Source organism: Primulina huaijiensis, chromosome 16, assembly GCF_012295235.1.
Source record: "Primulina huaijiensis isolate GDHJ02 chromosome 16, ASM1229523v2, whole genome shotgun sequence".
Taxonomy (NCBI): domain Eukaryota; kingdom Viridiplantae; phylum Streptophyta; class Magnoliopsida; order Lamiales; family Gesneriaceae; genus Primulina; species Primulina huaijiensis.
In genome coordinates this window covers 2,290,904-2,305,004 of record NC_133321.1, presented here as the reverse complement: position 1 = coordinate 2,305,004, position 14,101 = coordinate 2,290,904, and the positions used below count along the sequence as shown (strand labels likewise).

General features: G+C 33.4%; 1 protein-coding gene across 1 annotated transcript; it reads left to right on the top strand.

Annotated features, from left to right (window-relative positions):
- The first annotated feature begins 7,585 nt into the window (after positions 1-7,585).
- Positions 7,586-14,015, top strand: LOC140960677 (eukaryotic translation initiation factor). The gene is made up of 5 exons (XM_073418917.1): positions 7,586-7,841; positions 10,866-11,040; positions 11,160-11,285; positions 13,635-13,700; positions 13,779-14,015. The coding sequence occupies exons 1-5, from the start codon at positions 7,675-7,677 to the stop codon at positions 13,824-13,826; spliced, it is 582 nt and encodes a 193-aa protein (XP_073275018.1). The 5' UTR covers positions 7,586-7,674; the 3' UTR covers positions 13,827-14,015.
- The last annotated feature ends 86 nt before the right edge of the window (positions 14,016-14,101 follow it).

Here is a 14,101-nt window from a genome sequence, read left to right as displayed (position 1 = left end):
AACAGTAGCGAAATTGTGAACAGAGTGCCCATTTCCTCTAAGAATATGTCTCATATAAGACGATCTCATGAATATATATCTGTGAAACAGGTCAACCTAGTTCATATATGCATTGAAAATGTTAAGAAATTATTATTACCCTAAACTATTAGTGATTGACAAAATCAAAATAATACCTAACTGTTTCAGGAAACAGCTGCAATCTTCCTTGTATAACAGGAACCATTTCAACCGTCTATATTGCAATCGCTTGGTCTTCGATCGCTTGAACTTCAAACCGCCTATCATTCAACAATTTGCAGCAGAAGAGGTTTAACCGTTAAGGAGCTTCCCAACCAGCTGTTATGAGACTTTAATTCAATCCATTAAAGAGCTATTTGTTGCTCACTTAATGAAATACATTATCTGACACGCTCAGGATATTCAATGGTTTTGCACCGCTGCAAGTCAACCATATCTTGCATGAACACCGATAAAGATCTGCATTAATGTCACTATCCCAGAATAGAAAGATTGCTTATACATCTTTCAAGTTCTAATGAAGATAACAGTCACCACAAAAGGATGCTCAGCACCAACTCTTCAAGAAAAACGGGATTCAAAGCTACACAAGCAAAGAGAACATTAAATTTTTGCTGAAGAACATTTAATGAAGTTGCAGCTGATAATGACACATTATTCCAGCACTACAAGTTTACGTTATACATCTTTTACAACCGTTGGGATGATAACTTATATAAGAAAAGTTAAAGAATGTAGAAAAAGGAGTTCTATCAATTAAGTTTTTCAACCACGCTATTGCCAGACTACTAAAACTTGCATACTCAAAGATCTGAGCGCCCTTAAAGTTCATATACTTCATGTTGGAAAATTTCATGTTCGCAATCTTGATTTTAATGTTAACAAAACTTGTTATTTTATTTCTGATGAATTTACTTAAGTGTGCAGAAACTGGAACTGATCAGGATTCGAAATGATCAGTTATCGAGACAAAACTGAAGCTTTCGAGAAGCAAGCTGAAAGTTTCAACTGATTACCCAAACTGAATCAGTCCAACTGAAGTATCAAAGACCAGTTCAACTGATTGTCCAGCTGACATACAGTTCAGCAGAAGACCTTCAGAAGCCCGACCAACTAATAAAGAGTTCAACTGATGAAGAGTCTAGATGAACAGTTCAACTGAAGCAGCGAAATCAGTTCAGTTAACAAGCCAACTGATTTCACCGAACCAGTTCAGAACATTAGTTAGGAATTAATCAGTTTGCAGAACACGACAAATTTATTCAATGGAATCCAGCTGTGCGCATTAAGAAAAAACTTTTGTCCAGTCAAATGACAATAATAGACGTTGCAGCAGAGCTTAAAGACAAAACATTCTAGAAAGGCTGTCGGAAAGTACAAACACATTTCGAAGAACGAATTCAAATTGAAACTATCACATTTGATGAGTCTTGGTGCACGGTCACATTGCTCCTATAAATATAAGACCAAGACCATCACCTAACAAGATGGAAATATACAAGTGTCTGAACAAGAGAGGAAACACTTCAACGTGTTATCAGCTTAGTATAAAAGCCATATTTCCCTCAGTGTGTGAGAACACCTTCGTGTGGTATTCATTGTTCAATTGTCACACACGCACACACAATCACTCAAAAATACAGAGAGTTGAGCTTATCGAATAGCTGAGTGAGTCTTGCACAATGACAATAAACTTGTGCATGTAGTCTTTGACACACAGACGTTAAACAAGTGTTGGCTGAAAGATGTTGCCTTCAGTCTAGACTAGGAGTTCAATTAAGGCAGTAGAGTAAGTCCTAAGTTGAGTAGGTTTGTACAAGGATTTGTATAAATGAAAGTCTTCTAGTATATCCTATCCGAGGAGGTAAAAAAGGTGACATAGGAGCAGTTGAAGTGTCCGAACATCCATAAACATATCTTGTGTATTTAAATGTTTAACTATTGTTTTCAAACTGATTTGATCAGTTAGAGCATCCGTCAGTTTATTTTCCACCATAACTGAACTGATATATGCCAACAACTGATTCTCTTAATTTTCAGTTATTCAGTTGCACAATATATAAAACCAATCAGTTTTTCTTAACGACGGATTACTTCGGGTGTTTTCCTCTTGATTATTAATCAACGAGAAAATTTTGTGCATTTACTTTGTTCTATTATCTAAAATCGAGCTATGAACTCTGATTAAACTATCTAGGAAATTATGTTGGAATTTGAATAAAAAAAACCATCATATTATCTGCAATTCTTAATTATAAATGCCACAAAAATTAGGTATCAAAGGATTTATTTCCGAGTTAGGGAAGGGGTTCATAATTATTGAATCTCAAACACAATAACTTTTCCTAAATCCTAAACTTGGGATCTTGGTATAAAATAGAGTTGTTAAGATGGGTTAGTGTGAGGCTCGGTTATTATAATTACAATTAATTATCAAAAAATTTTGATTTAATTCAAATTTGTAGCGAAAAAAGTTTAAAATACTTTAAAATGTACATCAGGGTATGGAAAAATTTCGGCATGACCTCCCTATCAATAGAATATACCAAAAATTTTAAAATATGTGTAAAAGAAAAAGACTCAAGGACAACGTTGCGTTATTCATAAACAATCACACATATGTGCTGACCAGGCACAAAACAATAATCACAAGCAGCAATTCAAATAAAGTCGGCAATGCTCAAATCAGCATTAACTAAATCCAAACACACCATGACAACTCCAAACAGTCATACAAATACACGGGGCATCTCTTCTGTAAAAAAAACTCTGACATAAAACTGATCAGACTCTAAAATAATAAAAATGAACTAACTTGGAAACTTCAACTCTGAAAACCGAGTAATCATATCTCAATCACGAGTCCCACTGGCAGACATTCCACCTGGTGCTGCAAAACTACTCGGGTGACCTATCATGGTGCCCAACAACTCCAAGTAGTCCCCCTAGTATAAAATACTCAGGTTAGAATTCTGGTATAAAACAGTTAAACAACAACAACGATAATCATAAATCATACATAAACACATAATAAAATGAAATATGCCATGTTGGAACATTTCATATTCGCAATTTTGATTTTGATGTTAACAAAACTTGATACTTTGTTACTAATGATTTATCGAAGTGTGCAGGATGTTGAAACTGATCAGGCTTCGAACTGATCAGTTAACCGAGCCAAAACTGAAGCTTTCGAGAAGCAAACTGATAATGCCAACTGATTGCCCAAACTAAATCAGACCAACTGAAGTATCAATTACCAGTTCAACTGATTGTCCAACTGACAGGCAGTTCAGTAGAAGACCTTCAAAAGCCCGGCCTGATGAAGTGCTCAACTGATGGAGAGCTCAGCTGACCAGTTCAACTGAAAGAGTGAAATCAGTTCAACTGACGAGTCAACTGATTTCACCGACCCAATTGAATATCAGTTCAGATGACCAGTTAGGTACATCAGTTAGTAATCAATCAGTTGCAAATCAAGACAAGCTTACCTAAGTGGATTCCAGCTACGCACAACGATACAAAAACTATTGTACAATCAAGGTATAATAATGGACGTTGCAGCAACACTTAAAGACAAAAGTTCCTACATAGATGTCGGAAAAGTCGAGACACGAAGCTCAAAGAACGCATTCAAGCTGCAACGGATACAATTATTGAGTCTCACTATACGATCAGTTTCTCGCCTATAAATAGAAGATCATTGAAGACCAAAAAAAAATGAGCGTGTGAAGATACAGAAAAGGGCACGCTTATTGCATATCAGCTTACTAGAAGAAATCAGTCCAGGGGGAACATTTCATCGTGTTATCAGCTTAGATTAGAAGCAATTCGCTCAGTGTGTGAGAACACTTTCGTGTTGTACTCAGAGATCAGTTTTCACAAACACACACCACCACTCAAATATACTCTTGCACAAAGACAATAAACTTGTGTATGTAGTCTTTGACACACAGACGTTAAACAATGGTTGGCTAGAAAGTGATGCCTTCAGTCTAGACTATGAGTTCAGTTAGGCAGTAGAGTAAATCCTAAGATGAGTAGGTTTGTACAATGTGTTGTATAGATCAAATTATTCTAGTTAATCCTACTCTAGGTGGTAGAAAGGGTACCGTAGGAGCAGTTGAAGTATCCGAACATCTATAAACATATCCTGTGTTATTTAACTGTTTAGCTATTGTTTTCAAACTGATTTGATCAGTTAGAGCATCCGTCAGTTCAGTTTCCACCATAACTGAACTGATATATGCCAACAACTTATTCTCTTAATCTTTCAGTTATTCAGTTGCACAATATATAAAATTTATCAGTTTTTCTTAACAAGGGATTACTTCGAGTGTTTTCCGCTTGATTTATAATCAAATTAGATTTAATTCATCGGTGTAAACATTCTTAAAACACGAGCTATTGCAGCTCATTGATTTATTGTGTTAAAAGCACATCAAAGATGTCGAGCACACGATCCATCATACCATGTATGAACACGATTCAATAACAACAAGAGAATAAGAGCCAATAAACGGTACGATAACAACATGAATAATACACGAGCAGTAACAATAGGAGAGCTACATCGTTATGTAACTAAAACGTTCTGCCAAGTATGTGAGGTATGTCGTGTTGTGTATAATAAACACTCACGACTCGACCTTTATACATGTGATAACGATACAACAGGAAGACGCAATAACGAACAACACATGATATCAATATTTCAAATGCATATCCTACAGAAAAAATGCATCAAGAAATAGACAATCATAACTTCGATATGAGGGATAATAACTCAACACGAAAGCCGTTAGCTGATTTCGAAATAACCACGTGTGCTAGGAGTACAATACATTAGGACAACAGTTAACAAGAACGATATAGCTCAACATGTATGTCATAATATCATGCCCTAGATTAAATGTCATAAAATTTGTCAAATAATTGAACATATAAGTCAACAAGGCATTTAATTTACATAATTCATATAACTCGCATAATTCACATAAACAAATTAAATACGAGTAAAACATAATTTATTATTTACCATCATATGTTACCGAACTCTAGCATACATATACCCCTCGAAAAAATTATAACGATCAATTTAATCTCCTTGACCTAACAATGATACAATAAGTCGAATAATTCCACAATTCTCGAAAAAAGCTAAAATAATCCAACTTATTTCCAAAAATTTCTAAATTTGAATTTATTTACTAAAATTCAAATGTAACGATTTAATTATCAAAACTTAATCTCAATATTCTACCGAGTCACATATATTTCCAATAATTCTCCATTTCAACATTTTTTATCCCAAAATCGATTAAAATCAACAAATAGTCCAAAAATTTGATTATTTTTTCAACTATTCAAATCAAACGATTTTACTCAACTAATTATCATTCCAATAACTCCCAACAACTCCGCAATTCAACATACTAACATTAAAATGTTACAGTAGATATCCTGTAAGCCAACGGTCGGCTAAGAAATTTATTAACTCAATTGTAATAAACAGTCTTTATTTTGATATAATTTATATTTCATGGTTTCGTTTTGATTTATCTGCATACTCATACAATCGACATAGATAAAGACCTTGATTACACTTTAATACAAATGATTTGGAATTCGATCTTGAAACTCATTTGTAAATATTGTATATTCTAAATTCGTTCCTAGTTGATTCAGCAGCTTAAAACAAGGATAAAGACCATTTGAGCTTGAGACTAGCATCTGTGATGTTGTGTACCGTATTTCATAATAAGGACATAGAGATGTCCAATCATGCAAATGGATAATCATATGATGATTATTCCGAACAACCCTCATCGGACTTTCCTTTAGGTATATCAACAGAACTGTAAGAAATTGAAAAGAATAATAGACATCGACCAAGCACAATCCAAGTTGATGTAGCAGGAAAGTATTATAGGATATGGATGAAACCAAATTCTCATTCCAATGAGGTAAAAACATGTCATGAATTTGGGGCTCTTGCCTCAGTTTATATTACATCACTCAGCTTCCCAGAAATATCAGCAATACCAAAATGGATCAGGAAGCTGTTAATGAAACATGGGCAAATAATTATTATTTGTCAAAAAGAGATATTCTGGAGCTTTAATTTTTTAGTGCAGCACCAGAACCAGCCGTGAAATACTCACATGAAGCCTTTCACTTCATCAACTTGAGAAGACCAGACATGAACGTTCAAAAGTTCATCAAGAATCCTCTGGATCATGAAACACTTCTTGTCACTGAAAAATCTCCACTAGACGAGCATGAAGATTATGAGTTTGTCTCACAGAGATGGACAAAGTTAAGTTTCAATTTAAGTCTTATCAAAATTCTGTAAATTAATCTTTTTTGTTAAATACCATAACGAGAAAAACTACAAGCTTTGCAGAATAAATATTCGAAAAGAAAAGAAATTTTTTGTGGAACATCAAGCTGTCGGGGAGTAAAGAAACTTGTCAAAAATTCTGCAATATGACTCATGTGAGAAGTTGGTCAGAGGAAATCTGGCTAGAATGTCCAAACCAGAAAGAACCAGCATTCAGGAAAGGTTTTCGGCTCAGATCTGACTGAAAAAAATAATGCAGAACAAGTCCGAGTGGTGAAGGTTCACACAAGTCACGTTTTCCACAGGGACCATACAAAATCAAAAGATTCTCCGACAACGTAAAGAATACATGTTATCTAACCACTCAATTAGTGGAGGATGGACCACTCAACCACCACAACATGACATACCACTAACTAGTGGTACACCAACTAAAAGATGTTGTCGGCAAAAAATGACAATGCAATTCACAAGTTTGAAGTCCGGATTTCAAATTCACCAACACTTCTATATATATCAAGACAGAAGGAAAACAGAGATATCATTTAACCTCTTCATTTTTCTTTCAAAAGAAAATTTATAATATGTTTATTTTATGTGTGTTATAATTCCAGCTACTAGTTTCTTATCCTCTACATGATGTTACTATGTAATAATATGTTGTATGTTTGAATAAAAGAACCAAGACTTACTGTCCCTCTCATTTATTATTTTCTAAATTTCTTTACTATATACCCTGAGGTAGGAAACGATACATGATTGTACTAAATGTTGTTAAATAGATCTATATCAAGAACCATCTATTGCGTCTGCGTGGTTAGACTGTGAGAAGCACTCTGTAAAACTGGGTAGATACAACTCAACGACATTCTGGTCAAAGACATAAAAATGTTTAAATTATTATATGAAAGCATGATGAGCTATTAAAAAAAACTTTTAATTTATGGTATATAGGCAAGAAATCTTGCGCAACCTTACATTTTTAAGCAAACTCGATAGATATATCGTCACATACCGAAAAGAGAGCTCAAGGATGATTTTGCAAAACCTTAAATATAATATGAAATTAAACTAACTTTTGATTGACAAGAAAGTAAATTTTATAAAAAACTAAAATACGAGGATTTATTTAAAATTTGACCAATAAATAATAAAAAATATTAAAATAATAATGATAATTATAAAAAAAAATTAATAAAAGAAAGTGATGGAGCTTACAATAGACCTCGTAAAGCGCCGTCTTGCCCACAAAAATCTCGCCCTAATTTCTTTCCCTCAGTGAAACCCATATTTTCTCGGGATTTGATAGAATGTCTAGCGAGGCGGCGGCGGAGGTGGAGGCGGAGGCGGTGGAGAAACAGCCGCACAAGCTGGAGAGGAAGTGGACGTTCTGGTACGACAAGCCGAAACAGGGGGCGGCCTGGGGCTCTTCTCTTCGTAAAGGCTATACATTTGACACTGTCGAAGAATTCTGGTGGTATGTTGTTATGTTTATCTATTGTTTTGATTTATGGCCTGTCTTCTTGCTAGCGGGTTTTCGCTGATGATTGGTCATTTGATGATCAAGGGCAAGTTCTTTTGTTTGGGAGGGTGTTCTAATGTTGGTGCATTGCTTGTGAACATGATTGGTACTTTTCTTTTTAAATATGGAAGCTCTTTATTATTGATGGATCCATGTTCCTCTAGAATTATCAAGCGCTCATTTCATATTTCTTTGAAAGTAAATTAATTGATCAAGTACTTATAATCATATATTTCAATTACTTCGACCAGACTAATTGGTATGACTTACAATTTTTGCGAAAGACCATTTAAATTAACAAATATTTTTTTCTTATTTATTCAAATTATAAAATTATTTACAGCATTGATGTACTTTCAAAACTATTTGATTAAATAAGTGAACTTTAAAATTATTCCAAAGTGGCTGAATTGGCAAAATGATGCGATGAATTGTTCAAATCGGTGGAAATAGTTGGATTCTTCTTTAATACATCAACAAAAAGAATTATAATGTTCTTCATATCATGAAACATCCAATGTGGAAAAGATGAGGGCGTATAACCCACAGAGGCACAGACTACCGTAAAATAGAGTATGAAATAAATTTAGTTTATTATCATCAGCATCATGAAGAAACAATTGACATAAAGTTTAAACACTTTCTATGTCGGAAAGCATTACATGTTGACATAAAGTTTAAACACTTTCTATGTTGGAAAGCATTACATGTTTGCTTGCGATAAACAATCAGAATGGCTTATGTCATAGTGATAATTTATTGAGAAACTATATATTACTGAATCCTTCTTTTTAATTGTGATTAGAATTAGACAATCACGTGGTATTTTTTTCTGTTCTATGACTATGACCATTTTCGTTATTTGGTAGAATGGATATCCCCTCAAAATGCAAATTGAATTAGAAAGCTTATTTTTAATAAGGGGGAAATAAGGAGGCAATCATCTGGCAGGCAGATATTTAATTACTCAATATCCTAAATTTTCAAGTTTTCATCTTTTTATGGGTTGTTACTAGAATCGACTACCCAAACTTCGGATTTCAGGATCATCAGTTATCTGAAACTGAAATCTTGGTGAATCCCTTGACAGGACCAGTTTGTCATAGGTCTTATCTTCTACTCTTAGTCATTGAACCTTAGGTAGCATTAGCCATTAAGTTCTGTATCGAAGGTGATCAATTCATAGTTGGATGCTTTAGAATTGCTATCCCCATTAATTCAATGAATGACCAATTAAAGTGTTTCTGGCAGAAGCTTTGATTAGAGAATCCTTAAATTTGACTTTCTTGGATCATACGAAAGTTGAGATGACAACGAGTCTTCTCAGCCTTATGTATTGAAATGTGAGCATGTTTACCAGTTTAACTAAGTTAATCTTTGTTTGTACTTTCCAGATGTGCATGCTTTTAATTTTGATTCAAAACTGGTCAAATTTATCATAACCATATAGCTCTAAGAAATCTGGCAGTGAGTTTTATGTGGACAAACTTCATCAAGTGCAATCCTATTGATGATATTTTTTTTCTCATGTTGAAACTCTCAAATAAAACCAAGCTATTGATTCTTGTCAAATTGGAATCCCTGCGCTACGCTGCTTGATGTGTTTAATTACTATGAGTTCATCTTTCAAAATCTGTGCAAGGTCTATCAATCGTAAAACAATGATAATTTTTGTCGCTAACATCCCAAAGATACTGAATAATTGGATCTTTTTAATAATTGGATTTTTTTTAACTTGTGATAGAAAAATGTATTAACTAGTGACCTGACAGAAAATGAAAAAAGAAATTTATAATTTTTCAACTTAATGCTGTCATCTACACCAAAACTCGAACTCCATTAATTAGAAACCATATGTTCTGTTTTGTTTTGGAATATAATTTGGATCTCGAATATGATATGCTTTTCAGTTAAATCTACTTTATGTTTGTGGTTGATGTTTGCGTATTAGAGCCATTTCATGTCAAAGGTAGAAACTGCATCTATTTCTAGCTCCCTAAATCTTTAGAGATGCTCACTGGATTCCTTCAGGAGGTTTGCTTACACCTATGGTCAAGTTGTTAAGGATTTGAATTTCTTCATTATTTAGAATTATACGTCTGAAAAATTCGGTAAGAAATATGAAATTGCTGTAAATTGTAACCCTTCTTCTCCACAGCCATAATTAGTTTTGACAGTTGACTGGAGATAGTTTTATCCCTTGTCTCATCCTTTCTGCTCGTGCATTTTGTTTTTGGCAGTGCAGCAGTATCTGAGTCCCTTATCCATTTGTCATTTTACTTTTTTTTGGCCTGACATAAAAAGTAGCTACTTCTTTGCCTGTATATTGTTTAAAAACCATCCAATTTCCTTGAATATTTTTCTGGCATCAGACTTATATCTTGAATTAATACTGCAGTATCTTGATCATATCCAATCTCATATAACAAAACAATTTTATTATTTCTAAGTATGAGGAAAAGCCGGAGTCAGGAAATAGCGATGGCATGTTGTGTATGTGATGAGATTTTCTTTTGAATAAACTTCTTAATTTAGATCTCTGGTCTTCAGAGTCATATTTTTCCTTGATGATTTCCATTCACATTTCAACCACCCTGGTTTAGTGTGATAAATTATACCTCATGAGACGGAAACCTGTGGTTACAGTAATTTTCAACATTTAAGTCATATGTCCTGTGTTCTGTTGGATTTGCTGTTTGTCAAATATAAATTTTTGTCAGGTGCCTGAAATGCAAATTGTTGAAGTTTTTATATTACTATTATATCTGTTATTAAAATTTTCATGATCACTGTTGCATGAATGCTTGAAATGTACCGTAATTCATAAATAATTTCACTTGAAGAACAATTCATTAAGGTCAGGTTGTATTAAACATCAGTCTGCATGAATATTTGTTTTATGCTTGTATTGAAAATGTGGACATTGTCGTAGATGCTCTCATGTTATCACGTCAAATTAAATTATGATTTTTCTCGCAGTTTGTATGACCAGATATTTAGACCCAGCAAGTTGCCTGGGAATGCTGACTTTCACTTATTCAGAGCTGGAGTTGAGCCCAAATGGGAAGACCCTGAGTGTGCTAGTGGAGGCAAATGGACTGTTACATCAAACAACACCAAAAAGGCTGATCTTGATGACATGTGGCTCGAAACTGTAAAAAAATTTAGTCATCCCTTCTTCTTAGTTTCTGGCATATTTATAACAACGATGCTGGAATTCATGGTCTTTTTTCTCAAAAATGTTGGTGTTTGAATCAATATTTCTTTTGTTAGTTAATGGCTTTAATTGGAGAGCAATTTGATGATGCTAATGAGATTTGTGGAGTGGTTGCCAACGTGCGCCAAAAGCAAGACAAGCTATCTCTGTGGACTAAGACTGCTGCGAATGAAGCACTTCAGGTATTTTTCTTTAAGTTAGTATTTAGAAATATAATTTTCCCCAGATTTGATTTGTTTGGCAATGATTGAATCAGCTAATGATGCCCTCAATTGTCGGTTTTACTGTTACTATTTATTGATCTATGTACCATTAGTTGACAAATTTATGTGGCGATACAAAATGAAACAATTCCTGAAGGACCTGAACAATGCAATAGCAGATCCTGATAAAAAAAGAACCTTAACCTGACACATCTTCAAAAATGAGTTGTGAGGTTATGCTTGCAATTCTGCCTAATTTTTAATAGAAGGGATAACCTTAAAATCATCCGCATGTGTGTCGATTTCTTAAGATGATGTTTCATCATCTATTTGGTCTGGCAACTTAGGTCAATGTAGTAATTTTTACAGTATATAAATAAATAAACAATGTAGGTGGTTTGATATTGAAATGTCTAAAATGAATGTTTTATATTTTCACCAAAGACTAATTCTTGTTGTAACTGGATCCAGTAAGGTTGTTTGGGTCAATAGCACATTATCCATCTAATGCTCATATACTATCATTTAATAAATTATATTTTCAGATATAAAGATCTTGATGAATGTACAAAACATTACAGTCCACTGGTTGGAGGATTCTTTCGGTTTTTTTATTTAAAAAAATTAATGTGCCAGAGTTTGTTGGTTCAACCTGTGGATTATGGCAAAGTTTGTAGTAAAAAAAAACATTTGAATGTTGGCATGACTGGTCACCAATACAAAATTTAAAAGATCTTTTGTCAATCAATCTCATTTGTTTAGCCAACATCCAATCAATTCTCTATGTTGATTTTCCTATAATATTTCATATCCTACGCAGTAGCTGTTGATTAATAATATTAATAACAGCAATACCATTCTTATAATATTAATTATTATTAATTTTTTTGTTAGTATCCATAATTTTGTAAGACATTGTGATTGATATTTGTAAGTCGTATAATAAAGTAAGAAGAGATGGGATAAGATATTAAAAATATAAGAATAAAATTACTTGATTTAAAAAATTATAAATAGAATATAATCTATAATGAAAATGAAAATAAAAGTAACAATTAGTTTAATGAATATTTTTTATTTCTATTTGTGTATTTTTCTACATTTAAGGATGCTGAAAATTTTAAATATAATAATTTTTAATTAATTAGAGTCAAGGAAAACTTCATTCAAGAATTGAGAGTGTTAATAAATTAATTTAAGAAAAAAGAGATAAGATAAATACCTTAGCATTTTTAATATATACTTTGATTATTTATGATTGTCCTTTTAAAAGATGGAGTGCAAATAACACTCTTTTGATGATAGTACCTCAAAGTTTCATCAGAAGGATTTAGGACATAAATCATATTAGAGGTTAGAAAATAAAATTGAAGGATTCAGAGAAAGAATATACTGATAAATTGTGGTGCATAGTATGTGGATAAGTATTGGAGAGATGAATGAGAATGGAGAGAGCCTGAAGCTGGGTTAACAAATGAGATTTACTTGTAGAAGAATTTTAAATTTATAAAACGTTACAAATAAATGAAGCAGCTGCTGCTGCCTCAAAGTTGCTACGCCCCTTTGTAGTTGTTGACCGGTTATGCCAACATCCAAATGCTTTAAGAAAAAACAAACAAACAAACAAATGGTGGATTATGGTAAAAACCAAAGAAACCGGTGGATTCTTATGTTTTTTGTTTATTCCCCTGAAAACCCCACATTTTGTCAAAAAAAATATAATTTATTATAAAAAAAAATTAAAAACCTTTATGATGTGTTGTTCTGAACGTTCTGTTTTTTTGTTAATTTATCTGCCATTTTAGAGATTATTACAAATAGTGTTTGCGTAGCAGGCATGTTACAAAATATTTGAAATTAGGGACTAAATAACAGTTGTATGCTAAAGTAGAAGATGCATCGGATTCCAAGTGACTGAAACAATGTAATACCAAGTTATTTCAGTAAGATGCGAGACTGGAGACGATTTGAATATTTTACCCTTTTCAAGTGACATGATATGTCATGAGCAATGTGCTAACCATGTGATGCATCTGTATTGTCAACATTATTCTCTGGAAATAATGTTAGTTTTAGACTCTTTTATTTAAATATAATTAGTGTGAATTTGCAAATGAGTATGTCTGAGGTCACCCCCTATACACACACTCCACACGAGCAGTTTTTCGCCTTGCGACTCTGGTAAATGCCTCAAAGATTACAGCACTGGTTTTTAAAAACTTGTGTGAATGATTTGACGATCATATGTTGTATTCTTGATCTTCATTGTGCTCTATTTGAAATCAAAGTACTGTCATCTCTAAAACTCTTAAGCATTTCTGTGCTCAGATGGGCATTGGAAGGAAGTGGAAGGAGATCATTGACGTCACAGATAAAATCTATTACAACTTTCATGTACGCTTCATTGCTATTCTTACTTTTTCTGTTCTGCGATAGTTGGTTCCTGTTCTTATTTGTTCTCGGTCGATGTAGGATGATTCGAAGAGAGAAAGATCAGCCAAAAGTCGTTACAACGTGTGAAAATTGATCCTCAGGCCATGAGGTTGATCTTTTTTCTTTCTGTTTCATGTTCGAATTGTCACCCGATAGAAAAATGCATGTACCTGCTGTGAGCTATTTTCGATACCGATTCTATCACTGATATTTTGTCCACCAAATAGTGCTGTAATATTTTTGAATCGATATCTTGAATTTGTACTATTTCAGTGATGTGATTTGTGTGGACTTTTGTGGCCTTCTTGATTGTGTGGATGAGATGGAGATCATTTAAGCTATTATGTCTAAAGTTTAGTGCA